The following is a 19,601-nucleotide window of genomic DNA, read 5'->3' as shown; positions in this document are numbered from 1 at the left end:
TTATCTGACGATAAGACTCCCTTGTTTGTCGTTTTCCCGATTTGAACAATGGAACCATGCTCCCCATTTTACAGATATCTGGTATGATGAGAGTGGGCAATGATAGGGTGGGGACCTTGGTGAGGTATCCACTTCAGGACACAATTTTTTCAGCATCAGCATGCATATTCCGTCCGGTCTTATGGCTTTGGAGGCTTTCACCTTCCCGATGGCTACCTGAACCTCACCGCTGCTGAAAGCAAAAGGCGCACTTGGTGTTGTAAGTTTGTGCAGTCTTCTGGTCACTCGACGTTCGGATTTGTCCGCCGGAGCATGCAGCGTGAATTGTCGACTAAAGTAGATGGTGTATCGCTCTGGATCCGACGAGGCGTAGTCGCCGAAAGAGATTTCGACTCCGTCGTCGCGCTTTGTCGGGCTGGACAATGACCTCATGGCTGACCAAAGCTTACTCACACCAGAGGTTAAGTTGCAAATCATCAGATGCTCCTCCCACTTCTTCCGCTTATGTACTTTCACAAGCTGTCAAATCTCCGTATAGAGATCCCTAATGCGGGGTGTTCCGGGATCTTCCTGACGAAGGAAAGTTTGGACGGGGGTCCGTTATATATCCTGCTGGTACGAAGGGAGCTGCAGCAGCAGTGACTACCCTGCTGAACTTACGTTAGCCTACGTGAACGTCGGTTTGTCTGGGGAGGGCAGAGAAGCTGCTTTCAGTAACTTTTGCGAAGCCGATCCAATCAGCTTTAGAAAAGTTCAGATAGGTTCGGTGTTGGGCAGGCGGCTGGTTTATCAATCGAGATGACTATGGACGGATGGTCTGATGCCAAAGTCAGCATAAGTCGCCACGTTATGCTGTCAAGCAGACCAGCGCTTACGTCAGGCGAGCTGCAACAACTGCCCATAATCCTGGTGGGTGCGTCGTCGTTCATTGTGCAGAATGTCCAATCGTCTATCTGCTCAGCCAAGTTGTTGCCTTACCATCATTCGACAGGTTGAATGCCAAAGTAGTGGTGCGCTTTAAAGTCACCAACTACCATACGGGTTTCACCTCTGAGGAGCGCACCTATTTCAGTGTGATATACGTTGAATATATCGAGCTCGATATCGCCTGACCCTGCGGTTTATACTAATGCATTCACACTTTTCTCATTCAGCCTTATTGTATACGTCGTAAATTAAACTAAATTGTACGACTCAACAACATTGGCATTCAGCCTCATTGCGTAAGTCGTAAATTAACTCGACAACATTGGCATGTCTACTGTCGTTCAGAAATAAGTAAACGACCGAAATCGTCGAAAAGTATGCAGTGCTGCCAAGTTGTTCCGTTTTAATACACTAGTCGAGTCGAAATGTTTGGCAATGACATGGAATTTTCGATACGACTCAACTCTCGAAAAACGACTTGCACTCCACACGTCACTCGCGATGAGACTGATTACATAGGCCAACCAAAAAGGAAACAAATTTTGGTGCGGAAAATGTTCAAGCTGGGCTCGAATCGTACCATCCGTTCACGGATCGAAAACCATACGAGAAAAATTATGTTCATCAGTCGTTTACGCTGAACGCTCACGTATGTCATAATCCGAAAAATGTGTTTTTACGTGACGAGTAATACGATATCGTATGTGACGATTCAACCTTATTTTTGATAGATGTTTTGGTGCCGATTAAGAAATCCGTACGTGTGTAGTTTCCATCAGCTGCAGATTTTGAGAAAAATTAGAACAAAGTGTCAAAAAATCGCGTTTCCGGCAATATTTGAGAAGCTTTAGAAAAGAAATGAAAGGTTATAGAACCTTCCCCTTAGGCTTAAATTAAAGCTATAACTCTCGACTAGTATCCCTAACCCTGCACCTTGATCGGATGGTCACTTAGTTATTTATTGAAAAGCAAAAACTGATTTTGGATTTTTGCTCATTTTAGAGAGGAAAATGCATGAGTTATTTTATTTTATTTATATATATAATTTTACTTTATTTTATTTTTAATTGCTTTATTTTATTTATATATATAATTTTACTTTATTTTATTTTTAATTGCTTTATTTTATATCACATTTCTTATTTTACTATTAGTTAATTTTAATTTTTAGAGATGAATTTTGTTAAAAATTCAACAACAACTAACTGAAAGTAACGTAAAAAAAATATAGAACTTATAAAAAAAAGAATGAAAAAGAAATAAAAAAAGTATACTGGCCGTGGGACTCGAACCCACGACCTTGCGGCTGGTTTATTCGCATTACTGCCATCTGTAAAGGTAAAATTTTAATTTGCATTGATGCTTATTAATTCAAATTAATTTTCTCCGTCTGTCTACCATATAAATCGGCACCAACAAATCTATCAAAAACAGCTTAAACATTTGCCGTACCAAATTTTTTTTCCAGTTTGGTTGGCCTGTGTAATCAGCCCATTGCGAGTGCCGTGTAGAGTGCAAGTCGTTTTTCGAAAGTCGAGTCGTATCGAAAATTCCAAGTCATTGCCAAACATTTCGACTCGACTAGTGTGTTAAAACGGAACAACTGGGCAGCACTAGATACTTTTCGACGATTTCGGTCGTTTACTTATTTCTGAACGACAGTAGACAATGCCAATGTTGTCGAGTTAATTTACGACTTGCGCAATGAGGCTGAATGCCAATGTTGTTGAGTCGTAGAATTTAGTTTAATTTACCAAGTATGCAATAAGGCTGAATGAGAGAAGTGTGAATGCATTAGTATAAAGTGTGCATGTATTCCTGTTGTCTTCGCAAAGTTTTCCTATGTAAACCCCAAGTTAGAGCAGAGCTTCTTAAACTGTGTTCCGCGGAACCCAAGGGTTCCGTAGAAAAGTTCCGCGAGATCAATAAGCACGGGGGTCGGTTTGAGTTGCACACAGAAAGAAAATTTCTATAAACAGCTTGACCGAGACGCAATTATCTATTTTCAAGTATACATACATATGTACTTGTAGTTGGTATGATTGCCGTACTGAGTGCCATACCTACATAAGAGCGTTGAGCTTGCGTTTGCTACCTTGTTTTTTTCTAACCGGTATGTGTTGTTGGCCGCTGTAGCCAAAGAATTATATAAAAATTTCTACAAGAAACGCGATGAATTGCCAAATGAAATGTGAAATGTCATAACTAGGCAATTGGTAAATAACCTAGAATCTTAAATTATTTTTCGGATGGTAGTAGTAATATCGTTTTGGACATTCAGACATTATATCGAACTACTATTTTATACAATAGTTAACAGTGAAACAATTTCATTCTTCACATTAAAATATAAAGTATGTATACTATTTCTAGTAAAAGTTTTTATTCATATTTAAATGGCACTGCCTTCGATTTTTAGTAATTTGATATGGGGTTCCATGAAGTGAAGGGTGATTTGTAAGGGTTCCATCATCTTAAAAGNTCGATTTTTAGTAATTTGATATGGGGTTCCATGAAGTGAAGGGTGATTTGTAAGGGTTCCATCATCTTAAAAGTTTAAGAACTCCTGAGTTAGAGGAGCCCTCTAGCCAACTCAGTGATGAAAAACCCTACCCAGAAACTTTTTTTCGAATTTTCGCCGCACTTTTGAAATACGTAATACTTAAAACACTTACTTATTTTTCAATACATACATACATTGCATTTCTATTCATACCATACTATTTGATAAGATTTTTCATAACTTTGACTTTATTTTTAAATTTGTATGCATGTATAATTCGTATATGACAATCTTTGTATAACATTCCTTTAGTTAGATTCTAAATTTGTGAATGAATATATTTTTTTATTTAATTTTTTTTATGACTTTCTTTCAGCTATGCATGTATATGTATTAGTTAACGCTACTACACTTGCAAATATGCCAGACATACATACAAAATAACATACGATTAGCAACTACTTTCATAGTTGCAAAAATTTCTATTCATGCAGTTAAGTAATTTTTGTATACATGTGCTATTAATAAAAAAGAAACATTGATTTTATTTTTTATTTAATTCACTCAATCTGTAGCTCTCAAAATCGTTTCTCAATGGAATTGGAATTGTAAAAGCTTGTATTGAGTACTTAGCGTTCGAAATAAACAGTTGTGTATATTAATTTTGACACGCTTTCCTTTGAATGTACATGCATATCGTCGCCCGTATGCCAGAAACATGAATGCGTAAAATTTAAAATTCTGGGAAATCAAGTTTGGAGGTTTTTTTTACTGGACTTAACTCTACATTTATGCAATTGAAATTGTAAAATATGGAGTTTCCGTGTACACATGGTATTCTGGATTTTGGTATAACATAAAACATCCAAAGGTTAATGAAGTCAACCCAATAGCTCCAAACTGATAAATTTGCACATTCATGCTTCTGGCATAAGGGTGACGATATGAATGTATGTATGTACATATAACGGCTTGCGCTATTTTCTATATGGCAATCGGCATTAAAGGGTTTTTGGCTAACATTTTGTTATAATGTTTGTATGTATGTATTTCGTAATGTCATTTATTTCTAAAAGTTATCCGTTTGTATAGTGTTTGCGTGTAGGAATCAATAATATCAGTTTGTTCCCTTAGTTTTTTGCTATGATTGGGGATGTGTGTTTTTATGTAAAATAATCGATTTTTAAAAAATGTTTTCAAAAATACAAATGCAAACAGTGAAGCAAGTAATTAAAATAAATTAGCACACATAAATATCAAGACAAATCACATAAATTGAATTATATAAAACAGAGTAATGTATCACAATTAAAATAAAATACAAATTGCAGAACATTTTAGTGGCATTGATTAAAAATTCGCATTGCAAATCGAGTGAAAAAAAAATAAAGTAATAAACTTAATAAAAATCATTAATAAATAAAAATGTAAATACAGGTATATTAATAAATATAATGTTTTAAATAAGTATATTGAAATACATAGAAGTAAGCAAATAAAAATGGCTAATTTAATACTAAAAGGTTAGTATAGGCGTTTCACGATGATCCAGAAGATCTGCAAAGTAAAACAAATATATTCGTTAGCGTGTTCTCTTCATAAAACAGACGATATGGTATGCGTTTACCTTTAGCAATGCTCCACCAAGGCAGTGTCACATAGGTGAGGAATGCGTTGAGCGGTGTGGACTGTTGACGTCGATTTTCCTTCCAAAAGTGAAATGTTTGCGTGAAACCACGACTTGCCCAGAGTGGATTGTAAGCGCCGTCGTCCAACTCTACAATTAAATAAACAATTTTCGGTTCAGTTTAAAGTGGTATTACTAGCATGTACTTATACATATAATAAACCGAATGATCTTCTGGCGAACTGCAACACTGTGTATGTGCTTCGCAAAATTTGCCGAGCTCTCTTCACACAAAAAAACAACATACAACAAACCTTTAAGCGCTTTTCGCGGCAAATCGCACCAATAATAAATGTTCGTGCCGTCGGGCGTCCTACGCTTTGGCACCAAACTCAGAGCACGATGATAGAATGCGTGTTGAGCACTGTTGCGTTTTGCTCGTGGTAAAGTTGCATTGGTATGACCATTTTCACTGCCGCTACCAGCGCCGCCACCACCGCCTCCATCGCTCACACTACCGTTTTCGACGCTGCCCGCAGCCGACACCGCTGGCGGAGGTGAAATAGGCGAACGCTGCGCACTCGATGTGGCTGGTGGCGATATCAGGTGGCAGTTGCCATTACAGTCACTGTTCACGGTCTCAGTCTGCGTTTCAAGCTGGAGTGCTGTGATTTTAGTTGCTTTTGTTGTCGTTGAGGTTGTCGCAGTAGTCGACGACATGCTATTGTCTCGCTTATTATCAAAAGTTGCAGCAGCAGCTGCACTAGGCGTCTTCTGACTCGACTGCTGCTGCAATGGATGGCATTCTGATTTTACAGGTACACGTACACACTTCTCGAAACAGTATGGACTGTTTTGGTTGCTGCTGGTCGTGTTGCTGTCGTCACTGCCGGAAGCAACTGACTCGGCTGTGTTTGGCGGCGAGCGCTGCTCTACAACGGGCAGTTCCTCACGGCCGCGCACATTTATCATCAACTTTGTGTCTTTCTCGCTTAGTATGGCCATTTTAGCCTCGCTCGGCTCAACTGTTGTGCCATTCAATGAAGTTGCGTCGTCGGCTATTTCATATTCTTCGGCTTTCAACGATGTGGCTTCTTGTTTTTCTGTCCTGTTGTTATTACTGTTGCTTTCTTTTGGCAACTGAGTTTCCTTTGTATCTTTTTGGCCATTATTGTTCTTGGTTTTTGTTGAAGCGGCAGCGCCCGTTTTAGACTTGATTCGTTTGGGGGAAACCTTAGCAAGTAAAGTAGAAGCTTTGCTCTTATCCTTATCTTTCTCTCTAACCTTATGCTTGTCCTTTTCTTTTTCCTTTTCCTTTTCTTTCTTTTGAGCTGGAATAGCTGTGCGCTTTACCTTACGATCAGCTGCACTAAGAGAGGCGCTACGTACCACACCTTTCTTCTCTCCACCCCCGGCGGTCAACCGGAGACTTCCTCGCTTGGTCACAATCAGTTCGCTTTCCACACTTAATATGGTTCTGTGTTTTGGCTTTGACTTTTTGTCGGGCATTTTGCTGAGACAAGCTGGAGTCTCGTTGGCCGCATCGTCGCATGTCGGACAATACACTTCCGACATTTGAGGCGTGTTCTTATCGCTTGACGCACCCACCCAACGTTTGCACTTTTTGCCGCCGAAACAGTTGCTGCAACCCGTTGTGCTCGTATTGGAGGTTGGCGAGGTGATCGTTGCCGCAGTGGCTTCCACAGCTTCAGCCACGTGCACACTGCCGTCTACAACATCTGCCGCTTGCTGCTGAGCGCTAAGTTTTACTTCGTTTTCAGGTGAAATCGGAAGCTTAACCACAGCCGCGTTAGCTGCTTCACAATTCGGATTGAGATGGAGTTTTGCCTCGGATGCCGAGAAAGCAGGACGCAGATCTACAATGAAATATAGATCGTTGGCATCGTTTTGAATAACTTCAAAAAATCATAAGAGCCGTCTATAGAGTGAAAATAACGTAAAGCAATAGAGTAATAGAAATTTAAAGTAAACTTAGTGTAAAAGAATAAAAGCGGAAATAAAGGAGCAGTAGAATGTATTAAAATTAATTGTCGGCAATGGGAAGAGAATATGCAGAGTAAATGGAAATAGGATAGACGCTAGTGGTCAGCGTTGGAGGAGAAAAAAAAAAAACGAATAATCGGTGGGAAGGCAGGCCGATTTACAGGTTTTTTTGTAGGTGTCCAGAGCATTTAATAATCTTAAAAACCAAACAGTTTTGTAATGCATCAGTTAAGAAATAAAAGGAGTATTGATTTTAGACAGGTAAAATGATTTAGAAATATGTCAGTTGGTTCTAAAAGGGCCGGCTGGCCCTGGAAAACTGGGAAAAGAACAAAATTTGACCTCCTAGTAAAACAAAGTTACAGACGAGTAAGAATGTCACGTACCATGGATAGCGGGTTCGAACGACTAACTGACTGACAAGCCAGACAGATTGGCCTGATCTGAAAACCAATTTTCATATAGTATCGGACAACAGCTACAGACAAAAAACACTTCGAACAGTTACAAAGAATAATTTTATGATGAGAAAAAATTACGCCCCTTTTTTCCGTGAGTAGTGTCTTTTATGGGGGTGATCGATTTGCACACATGCGACATCCCGTAATGTCGACTCGTAGGTGTTCAATTGCGTTGCTATTAGCACCCCCCAGTACAATGGGCCTCCCGGTGGTGACACCTGGTTACGCCCTCACGACCCCCATGCTTTCCTTCAGACCTAAATCCCTGCCAGTTTTCCCCTTCCCTCCTTTTTCAGGACCGTATAAAGGTATCATCTGACCCGTGCCGAGGATCAGCCTGGCTGGGGGCCCTTCACCAAGTCCAGTAGTGAGCGGAGTGCTCCGGATACCCGGTAACCTTCGTATCCAACTAGCCTTACCCGGGTACAGCGGATCTCTGTCCGGCTGACGTTCCCCTTTCTCTGCGTCTCGTTGGACCAGATTATGGACAATAAAAACAAGCCAAAAACCTCAACAACAGTACGGGAGTCTATCTGCAATAAGCGAAGTGGCGCTACGTTTTTCAACACCAAACACAGGGAAGCTCTTGACTTTTCCCTCGTAAGTGAATTTTTCAGTGATCGGATCTCGGGGTGGAAGGTCCTGGAAGAGGACTATTTCTCGGACCACAGGATAATAGAATTTAACATACCCCCGTTTCTAAAGAGATACAAAATTTCAGAAGAACTGATTGGGGGTATTATAGAAAAATTTTATACAAGAATCTACCTTCTGAGCCACGTTATTAGTTAGTGTTTTTGTTGAGAGTTGCGATACAGCACTAACTAAAGCATATTCCAAGAGGAAAACAAAGCAAGCATATAAACCTCCCTTGTGGTCCTGGGATCTAAATAACCTTGATTGACGTGAAAGGTACTCGAAAACTCACCTACGGTACCCAGCTATATTCAAACGAATATTTCTTGTACTGATAATACATTGTATGATTCAGAATCAGCCGAAGCTACACCACAGTTTATCAGCGAAATCATAAGTGACAGGAAAACTGTTGGACTTATCTAATTTCATGTCGTATAAGCCGCCAGGACCAGATGGTATATATCCGGGCCAGCGACAACATACCATGAAACTTACAAACCCATGGCTAAAACCATCTTCTCCAGCTGATTAAGGATCGAAAAGCAGGCAGAGCCTCTTCCAAACCTGACGATTTTAGGCCTATTCTTACCTCTTTTCTACTTAAGACTCTGGAAAGACTTTTGGAGACTAAAAGACAATCGTTAACCCAGCTCTTTTATCTAATGCGCAGCATGCCTACAGCAAAGACAAATCTACGGAGACTTTTTCCACTAGCTAGTCTCAAAAGGTGAGGAATCGATCTTATGGGTGAATAAAACTCTCGTGAGGATCATCCACCAATTGCTCACCAGTAGCGTGATGAGCTCAAAATTGATCGACAGGCGATTCACAAGTCTATCAGGAGGGGCACTCCACTCCTTCTGCACTCCTATGGGTAGTTACCGTGAACCAACTGTTGCGGCGAATGGAGGCGGATGAATATGAGGTTGTCATATATGCCGATGACGTTGCGGCTCTTAGACCCCCTAAACTTTNGAATTGATCGACAGGCGATTCACAAGTCTATCAGGAGGGCACTCCACTCCTTCTGCACTCCTATGGGTAGTTACCGTGAACCAACTGTTGCGGCGAATGGAGGCGGATGAATATGGGGTTGTCATATATGCCGATGACGTTGCGGCTCTTAGACCCCCTAAACTTTATGGCTCAAGCCTGGAATTAAAACGTACTGCCAAGTATCTTGGAATAATTCTCGACAGCAAACTGCTGTGGAACGATAACACCATGGAACGCATCAAGAAAGCCACAGCCTAATTCACTGAATCTACACTGACATTTTTCGTCTGATTACGGAGCCCTAGTATGGTGGCTTACGCTTAGTAAGACAACCGCGCATAATTCAAAAGGGTATAAAGGAGTGCGGAGCTATGTACTTAACGCGATTGCAGCCTTAAGATTCTGAGGGGCAAGGTACTGGACTCATGGTATATCCCGCCACTCGTAAATCGTAGAACAAGGGCGCCCATACACATACTCGACGGACAGGTCGAGGGAGGAGTTTTCTCCCCGGAGCTGGAACTAGAAATATCTTTTGGGCTATCCGACCACTGCAGTGTGTATTACGCGGAATTTTTGGCTATCGAGGAGGCCACTTGGACCCAATGAAAAAATACAGGTCTCTATCTTCTCATGCATAGACAACACAAAGTCTCCCAGTGAACGCCGCAGATATCTTAACGAAATGGCACAGCATTATAGAATACAACTCATATAGGTGCCTGGACATCGAGATATTCAGAGCAACAGCAAAGGTGACGAATTGGTCAGGAATGGTACGACCGCTTCCAACCTTCCGGGGAAGAACACTTTCAAACTAGATGTTAGGAACAGCACCACGCAAGCAGTAATCGAACGCTGGAGAAATCTCTCTTTCTGTGAAACTGCTAGGCCTGCCCTCTCTACAAGATCATGCAGAGATAGCGGAAATTAATATTAGACTAATGCCGAAGTTCATTACGTCAATGAAATGGTTTGATCCCGAGTTAGCGTCGCAACATCACAGGGGAACGAAGAGTGCATTTGGCATCACAAGTGTATTTCTGCCCTGAAAAAGCCTCCACGCATACCACGAATAGGAGGAGAAGCTTTTCAAAATTGTTAGCACCAGAATATTGTTACTATTATTATTAATTGATATATTTAGGTCACCGCTACCAACCAAAGTTCGTAACTACGTTTTAGAAATTTATTTTGACAAATTTCCACTCGAGTTTGGATTACCGCCCCTCAAATACCAAAAAAAGTTTAGTTTATGTTTAATATTAAATGGCATGTATGCACTTGAAATGACAAAATTGCGTTTGTATTTAATTACAAATGTATTCATCAATAATACTTAGTCTCTACTATTCTTTTAACTAAAAACAGGGGACTGCACACACCGGAGGAGCTACAAATTTAACAGATAAACTTAATAAAAAATTATAAAATATTGTAAAATATGCGTTACGATTTTGAAGTAGAGTCAAGTAATGTAATGAGCATTGTAAAAATTGTACAAATGAAATAAATGTGTGTATTTCAAGTCCTGCTTTCTCGGCAATCTAGTCATTTGCTGTGATACACTTTTTTGCTTTGCTTAGCAGTTGTATGCTAATTTGTAGTGGAAGAGCTTTGTTTTGTGATAAATTTAACACTTTGATTGGATCAAATTATAAACGGAAATAAAATATTTGACGAAGTATAGCAAGCAATACGTTACATTAACAAGAAAAGGATGGGTGGGATATGAAACAAAAGCAAGCGAAATTGAATTAGTTAAATACTTATACGAAATTAAATAAAATGTAACTTTTAAGAATTTATTAAATGTACATAGGTAAGTAAGTTCAAAGAAAGTGTTTATAGAAGAGCATAAGTGTAAATATATGTATTTAGTATGTTTAGTGATAGGTCGATAAACGCATTTAAAACCAGTACCCGAGGCTCAACTTATATTCAGCAGCTAATATACAATTTTTGCGCTGAAAAACGATAGTTTATTTCCGATTGTGAGTTAATTCTACAGCATTAAAAAACATTCTAATAGATTTGAGGTAATTTTTATGAGCCGAAAATATCTTTTTATTTGCTGCGTTGGAGCTGCTGTGGCAAATGAGCATAAAAACTGAAAATTTTAATTTTCGCGTCTCTTAAAAAATTAATCTTGCGTTATTGAAATTATAAAGGCATAAAGGATAATTAAAAATTTCGCCTTTAATTCCAATGTCTGAGGTAGCTAAACCCCAGTACAAAAGTTTACAAAAAAAAGTTTATTGCTGTTAAAGTTTCGGTGTTATCGTCCCATTACTGTGAGACAAAAAAAACTGTATCACAAAAGTGCAATTTGTTCCAAGCGATTTTGAACACTAACTATGAAAATAGTTCAGGAGTGCATGATTTTTATATATATATATATTTTTTTTTTTTTGAAAACGACACCTTGTAATCAGTAGTATACTAAGAAAAAAGTAACATGATTATTTCAAACAGAGTAATTTTAAGTTTTTCCATGTTTAAGCTCTACCCAGAATTACAGCGGACGTCGGTAATTTGTGAAAAGCTTGTTTCTCTCAATAAAAAAAATGTCCAACCAACGCCACCCTGTACCTGTCATCCATCCGTACAAATGCACCAATCGCGTGATTTGGCTTTGATGCAAATTGCTCATTGGAAAACACACTTGCATGTCGTGGCTGCAGCTGAGTGCGCAGAGGTGCTTGCTACTATTTGTTACCTTCCAGCAGGGTCCGAACATTATGAGGCGGAACATCTAATTTTTGATTTTTTTTTCGGTTTTACCTAATTACGAAAAAGCATCTGTAAAGTGCAGAATGAAATCGTATTCAAACGAAAATATATCCAAAATAAAATCTGTTTGAAGTAAACAAAAGGTCGTTTGGCGCCAAATCATACCGCACACCTTGATCTAATGTGCGACCAACTAAAAAAAAATTAGGGCGATTTTTTTTGCATGAATCAATTCATAGGACTTACATCCAGTTAATGAAAATATGTTTTTCTTCATGATTATATATATTAACTAAAAAACTACTGTTATACCTGTTTTTGTATTATTTAGTTCCTTTGAATCTGTACGATCCACAAGCGGTTATATTTTCCTTTATGAATTTTGAGTTAGCTCACTTTAGATCTAGGTATGCGATATGTGATTTAACTTGAAAAAGGATATTGTTTTTTTTTTAGTGTAGGAAGTTTAAAAAGACTCTCCCATGATTAAGTACGCCTTGGCTATATAACGGGTGGTCAATCAGGCAGGTTCTGCAATTCAATCCGAGTGAGTTTTGACTCCATTCAATTTAAATTCAAAGTGGCTTTGGTTGAATTTCACTCGGAAGTGAATCGCAGAACCTGCCTGAATATAGTCGTTTTTTGTTAATAATTTTTTATTTTGTCAGTGGCAGCTCTTTCCTGCTGGAAATTAGAACAGATAATCCTCGGAACGAAATGTATCGCTTTACGCTTGAACTACGTTGGGAAATAATGCAAACGAAATGGACAAAGATTTTGCTACAAAAAAATATCTTCTCTGTCGAAGCGCCTTCTCATCTCGGAGGTTATGTTAACCAACAAAACTTCCGCATCTGGGGATCGGAAAGCCCCGTGATAGTTGAGAAACCAAAGCATTCTCATAGAGTGACAATTCGGTGCCCATTTTGGAGCGGTGTCATCATTGGCCCATTTTTCTTTGAAAATGCTGCTGAAAACGCTACAGAGGCATGATAAATGATTTATTCGTGGTCGGAAGTCGAAGACACGGGCTTGGACGGTCTTTGGTTTAATTACATAGTTACTTATATTTTCTAGAGGCGAAGTTATGCAACAAAATACATACGAAACAACAACAGCTTTAAATGCATTTTATAGCATAGCACATCTTCCAGCAAACACTCTGCTGGCAACCTTTCACAATACCTTAGCGGTTGTTTAATGAAAATTAAATATTTCTCCTGTTTTCCTGGGTTTTGACATGGAGAGTATTTTTCTGACACATAATAATGCATACAGGACGTCGTTTTCAGAAAAAAAGAACTTAACTTGCAAAGTTTATGACACATGTTAATAGTACTATGTATACAACTGTAGGTTTTGTTAATCCCTTTACAACGATGTATCACCTGACATCAAATAAAGAAGTTATAGAAAAATAACCGATGTTGCTGTTTTAACAGTGTACCGAAACATTTTTTCTTTACTTTCCTTATATACCATTCGTAGTGAGTGTTGAAAATCGCTTGGAGCAAATTGAACTTTTTAGGCCCATACTTCGTGGTACGGTCTAATGTAAAGGTGGACGCTGCGTATGCGCAATATTTAAAAATCTCATGTTGCTCATACGCAGTGTACCCATATAGTCGACAATAAAAAAGTAATAAAAGTAAAGAATTGTTTTTTTCAAAGATTGTGTTTAGAAACATGAATTACAGTGTTAAAAGATTTATATATCTCTACATACATACGTACATATTTCGCCGTTTAAATTACAAAACCGCATATCAAGAAAATGCAAAACCGCGTATGTGAGGTTGCATAAATTATTTTCTAGAGAGTAAAAACACGCATATTTCAAATGATCCTCTTTTTTTATAAAGCAATCGCATATCTGGCGAGTATATTTCAGGACGAATGGTTTACGGCTTGAGCCAAGAGCCTGTGTGAGCGGAACGACGATACGCGATTTTCTACTTTAAACGACGATTTATTAAAAACATGCAGGAGTAAAATTGTGTGATGAAAGTGTTGTAAATAGCAGCGAATGATAATGAGATATGAGCTCTATACCGAAAGTCTATAGAAAATTAGAAAATTACAAAATAAACTAATACATGAAATATGCATTTATCACGCAGTTGTAGTAAGCGCTCATTTCATAAACATTGAGTTAACGTACAATTCAATAAGCGCTTTAAACTGAAGGCGTGATAAATTAATGTTAAATAAAGACACATTATTATTAACCGCTAATAGGTATTTTTAAAATTCGAGTAGTTAAACGAATACAAAAGTCTAGAATTTATTAAAATGTTAGTGCTTACCATCACGTAAATCGCCAGCTTCAATCTCTGACACCTCATTTGCCAGCGAATCGAGTCCTTCGTTTTCAGAACGCGCCTTAGCGCCCGCTGTACCACCGACTGCATCAGGTGCGCCTTTTGTACGCCAAGCGTACCTAGAGAAATTATTTAAATTAGCGCTGGGATCACTTAGGCGCCGCTGATGACGATAAGTGCAGTAGTCATCATTTTCCTCCTCCCACTCGTCCCACATATCTGTTGCACAAAATCTGTAAAAGATAGAAGTAAACAATAACGATGTGCGATTTTTAAGAAAGTATGCTAAGAGGAATTTTTCCTATACCTTTTAAAAATTTAATTTCATTTGGAATTTTCATACATTTTTTATTTAGACCATTGAAAAGAGTGCCTTTTGAAAGAAGCTTAAACTAAAACAAATTACCGTATACAAAATATTTAAAATGGCCATCTGGATGTTCACACTTACATATAACATCTTAACCTCAACACAGGCGTACATACATTTCACATATCACTAACTTAAAGTGAAAGTTGCAATCTTATGAAAACTCATATTTTGATATAGGAACCAAGAGAATCTAAAAATGCATCGTTTTGAGAAGGTTTTATTTTTACTAGTTTACATTCAAAGAAAGGCAACTTTGCTAAGTCCAAAAGAGGCAGCGAAAATCCGATAAGGCCAAGCAAATATCACTAAGTAAATCGTATGCCATACAAATGTAGCCGGTTGGTGACGCGGGGTGGATATAATTCGAAAACATCGAATCTATGGTCCATTTAGCTCATGTTTAGAATATATGCTAATTACATGGAATTTTGCCGATAGGAGAGCCAGGGTTCGGAAGCCTGTATATATGGTCCGATTTGGTTTATATTTGGCATATATGTAAATATGTATGTTGCCTTTATTCAAAAAAATAACTACATAAAAAATTTCACCGATTGGTGGGCCAGGGTTCGTAAGCCGCATAAATGGTCCGATTTGGCATCAGGGAAATAATCATTATTTTTTAAATCTTAACCAAAAACACGACAAGTTGTAATCATCGTAAAACAATTTTAACGAACTATTGTAACTTACAATGATTTTTATTTATCGAGTTTAACNCCAAAATTTGCAGGTCAAGATTTCAGTTGGTTGCGTCTGTATAACCTTTTAAATTTTATAAATATCATTATTTTTAAGTGGAAAAATAAAACTTAATAATAATCTGTGCGAAAAAATAAAAATCATATTTGTGATCGAAAAAATAAAAATCAAATAATAATTATTTCCGTTGAGCGAAAAAATAAAACTCAATAATAATTATTATTTTTAAGTGAAAAAATCATAATATAAAGATTAAATGCTTATTTAAATTATTTTACACGTAATGATTACCGTGCCTGGTTTATATTGGAATATATGTAAATATATATTGCCTTTACTGAAAGAAATAACTACACAAAAAATTAGGTAGGGGTGGACGATTGGTCAGATTTGATTGAGATTTAGAATATATATGTTTGTATGTACTTATATATAAAATTGAAATCGATTGAAGAATTTATTTGTTTGTAGCCCAATCAAGTTAATCCAATAAATAGGGGTAAACTTACAATTTCGACTAAAGCTGAAAATTGGTACTAATGTTAATGTTAATGTGAAAGTTAATTCAAAGTTTTTACTATAGATATTTCCGAATAAGTTGCACCTTTGATGAATCAAGTACGAAAATACATTTTTTTCTATTTTTTTTTAAGTGGAGGGTTCAGGAACTATAAGAAACATATTTTACATATTTTGATGTATGTCCGACCCTCCCTACAACCTGCACAAAGTTTTGCTTCGGGCGTAGCAGCATGTTATTTATTTTGCAACTCGATAGATTTAGTAATTTTGAAAACAATTTCACGGACTGTTTAAAATATCCGCATATCCGGACAACCGAATGAACGGAAATTAACCGGATAATAGGATAATTGGATAATAAAACTACAAATAATAACGATACTCGTATACCTGATTTTATCCATATGCAAGAATATTCGAATACTTACACCGATAGTTCCAGACCTAATTTACATGCAAACGTTCTTCAAAGCGTTAAGCTCAAATTTCTCGTCGACCGAAAAGTACAAAACTATTCCTCTGCACATGCTAATCATGCATCAGAGGCAGGTGAGCTTTGTTTCAAATTTTTTTCAACAAATTACAAAAAAATTGCTCACACTTTTGCTGGACGCCCACTGTAGTCGAGTGGTTAGAGGTGCATCTTACCGCTTCGTTGAGTGTCTAAGTTCTATGTTTGGCCCGAGCAAAATCTAAAACTAGAAAAAGTTGTTTCTAACAGCTGTTGCCAGACAATGGCAAACCTCAGAGTGTATTTCTGTCTTGAAAAAGCATCACATTAAACCATTTGCCACGACAGTCGGGNTTACCGCTTCGTTGAGTGTCTAAGTTCTATGTTTGGCCCGAGCAAAATCTAAAACTAGAAAAAGTTGTTTCTAACAGCTGTTGCCAGACAATGGCAAACCTCAGAGTGTATTTCTGTCTTGAAAAAGCATCACATTAAACCATTTGCCGGTCTTAGGCAACTTAAAATTGTAGGTTTTAATATCAGGACGTACGTCACAATTTGGGGGAGAGGCTTGGACAAACATTTAGCAAGAANCCAAGGACTGTCACTCCAGCAACACTCCCCAAAAAGTCTTTGGGGAATTTATATGCTGCTACAACAACAACAACCATTTGCCGCCCTTAGGCAACTTAAAATTGTAGGTTTTAATATCAGGACGTACGTCACAATTTGGGGGAGAGGCTTGGACAAACATTTAGCAAGAGTATAAGCTCTAAATATTTGTTTCATAATCTAAATAATCTACCCCAATTAAAAAAGGGAACAAATGCGTATAATACTTTTTTACTCACCCTGGTTCACTTGTTGGTGTCTCCACGCCTGAGCCTTTCGGCTTTGTAACAGCCATTTCGGCATGGCCTTTACCCTGTGGACCCTTCATTCGAACGAATTCACAGCGTGTTTGCACACCCGCACCACTGCTAAATAGGCCAAAAGACATGCGTTGCGCAACTTTAGAGCTGAGGCTTGATTGCTGTTTAAATTAATATAATTTCAAACATTATTTTTTCATTATCGAAGTTACGAACTTACCCTCGCATCGTACACTTTTTTGAGGGCATCATAGCGTATTGAACCAAGAAATATTACACCCTGCACAGAACCATCTTTGTCGTTGGCCACCAATTCCACACAAACCATTTCACCGTCACGCACTAAGATGTCGCTGAAAACCTGTAAAAAATGCGCAAATTTTCAATACTAATTTTGTTCAAGTAATTCACAATTGTTTACCTCATCGAAATTATCTACCATAAAGCAAATATGTGGGTATGTTATCTCCTCGCCTTCACCTTTAGTGTCCATTTTCCGACGACTTGGACTAGCGTATACGCGTTGTGAGTGGCGTCTCAACACCTGTAATTCCTTTGGCGATGTGCGCGTACAAATTGCTAATGTGAGTGTATAATCGAATTGATGTATAACCATATTGAGATAGACAGTTTCCTCCCAATCGACATCCGGATCACCAATCGGAAGTTTTCTGGAGTCCTTCCGAAACACATCAACTTCTGTCTTTAAAATTAAATGAACAATGATCATTTTAAATACATAAATTATATTACATATCTAATGCTTTTCATATTTAAATTTGTATCGAGGAAGTGTTTCTAGAGATATCTACGAAAGGACTATCGTATTGCATTAAATACAACTTACCTCATATTTTGGCATATGTCGGGAGGAACTTTTCACGTGTTTTTTGCGAACAAAGAAAAGTAAATCATCTGAATCGATGCTATGTACGGGTTCAGTTTGAAACAAGAAATGGCGTACAAACAAATCTGTCCAATATGTAGTACCTTGGAGGACCACAAAACCACTGTCTGTTGAAAATTGGAGGATATTATTAAATGTTCATAAAAAAAATATTTGCTTAATCCATGTACCTAACTTAAAGTTAACAAAAACTACTAACATTAGTCCTATACATATCTGTGGACATTTGAAAGAACAACAACAGAGCCCTTTTTACCGCCCGAGCAATACATTTTATTTAAAAGAAAACACACAGTTGTAAACAGAAACATTTTAAAAGGTTGTGGATAGTAAAGAAAATAGTTATGTATGTTTGTATTTCTTTTGAATTAAAACATTTTCCTTTTTGGTGGTAAATCATTTTTTGTTTTCCCGTGAAAGATAGACTTAAGTTGTTCTTTCAAATTTTCACAGATATGATTGCTCAAATGCATCCACCTATATTTTCTATTGATATTTGTATACAGATAAGAACGAAATCCAAACAAGGAACCCTCAAGCATATAAAATAAGTAATATTATGAATCAGCAGCATAAAAGATAATAAAAAAAGCCGGTTGAGCGCTACTTGAACAGATCGATAGGATGGAAAACACAAAAGCACCCTTAACATTTGGCGATGAATTTCTAAACATACAAACATGTAGATGTTGGTATGTATGCACATAGGTAGTTATATAATGATCAATTACATAGATGTAGGAACTATGCGAATTTAAAAAATGATTAGGTATACATGCACATACATGTGTGCCACCTTTTTCGGGCAGACACAATTCCGAGTATCATATGTACACAACAGCAACAGAACAATTGCACATCGGGGCACAGGATAAAGAAATTTTTGATAAATCGATAAAGTACGAATGTAGACAATTTTCCATGGCGTAGATAGGTTAATGTAAAACGCACTAACCACGCAAATTTAACAAATAATTAAAAAAAAAAAATAATAATAATAATACTTACCATCTTTGAGCAATTGTCGCATTTCCTTTGTACGTTGAAAATTTATATCCTCAAGCAGTTGCTGTAGTGGAGTCTGTGGCTTTAGCAAAATACCTGCAGCGCTGGCTAGTGACATATTGCTAGAGTTTTTAGCAAATAACTAATCAATTTTATCTCAATCGATGCTCAAGTGTTGTGATGAAATTGGAAGGGGACTTTTCACTTTTTTACAATGCTTAAGTGATTTCACATATAAAAAATCATCATAATCTCGCTACAAAATACATTTTAGCAAATTGAAATCACTGCTTTAAAATATCGTACGGAATGATACAAAAGTTTCTTATATTTAAGAGTTAAAAAAGTTCCTAAACAAGAGACAAAAATCGAAAGTCCGTCTCCGTTCAACTTAACCGAAACTCTGCTTTTTGACTGCTGCAAACGATTCCCGTATACTTTTAGACGCACGAATACAGCCCAACATCGAGTCAGTCAACTAATGCAAAACATACGAAAGTATTTACGAATGCATATTGCCAGTCACCACCACAGCGTTTGCCTCTGACACCGCACATCTTG

The 19,601-nt window shown here is 37.6% G+C and overlaps 1 protein-coding gene across 2 annotated transcripts; it reads right to left on the bottom strand.

Annotated features, from left to right (window-relative positions):
* Positions 1 to 4,876: 4,876 nt before the first annotated feature.
* Positions 4,877 to 19,595, bottom strand: LOC108366740 (uncharacterized protein KIAA0930 homolog). Of its 2 annotated transcripts, XM_017621197.1 has the most exons (9): positions 19,044 to 19,595; positions 17,976 to 18,142; positions 17,550 to 17,831; positions 17,349 to 17,489; positions 17,108 to 17,289; positions 14,197 to 14,444; positions 5,372 to 6,934; positions 5,058 to 5,207; positions 4,877 to 4,987 (listed from the first exon to the last, which is right to left on the bottom strand). In XM_017621197.1, exons 1-9 carry the CDS (start codon positions 19,156 to 19,158, stop codon positions 4,947 to 4,949), a joined length of 2,889 nt encoding a protein of 962 aa, XP_017476686.1. In that variant the 5' UTR covers positions 19,159 to 19,595; the 3' UTR covers positions 4,877 to 4,946. The 2 variants fall into 2 exon arrangements, with proteins under 2 accessions (XP_017476686.1, XP_017476687.1); XM_017621198.1 differs by lacking the exon at positions 5,372 to 6,934.
* Between the last annotated feature and the right edge of the window lie 6 nt (positions 19,596 to 19,601).

Source organism: Rhagoletis zephyria, unplaced genomic scaffold (assembly GCF_001687245.7).
Source record: "Rhagoletis zephyria isolate East Lansing unplaced genomic scaffold, Rhagoletis_zephyria_1.1 Rzeph_scaffold_02391, whole genome shotgun sequence".
NCBI lineage: Eukaryota > Metazoa > Arthropoda > Insecta > Diptera > Tephritidae > Rhagoletis > Rhagoletis zephyria.
Note: the sequence above shows the minus strand (reverse complement) of the source record. Positions and strands in the feature narration are given on the sequence as shown.

Excerpts from the sequence above, each read along its gene's own strand:
- LOC108366740 (XM_017621197.1), bottom strand. The coding sequence starts at position 19,158 with ATGTCACTAGCCAGCGCTGCAGGTATTTTGCTAAAGCCACAGACTCCA. Across the intron at positions 17,490-17,549 it reads TGGTAGATAATTTCGATGAG|GTTTTCAGCGACATCTTAGT; the intron begins GTAAACAATTGT and ends CATTTTTTACAG. Across the intron at positions 6,935-14,196 it reads AGCTGGCGATTTACGTGATG|ATCTGCGTCCTGCTTTCTCG; the intron begins GTAAGCACTAAC and ends ATTTCATTGTAG.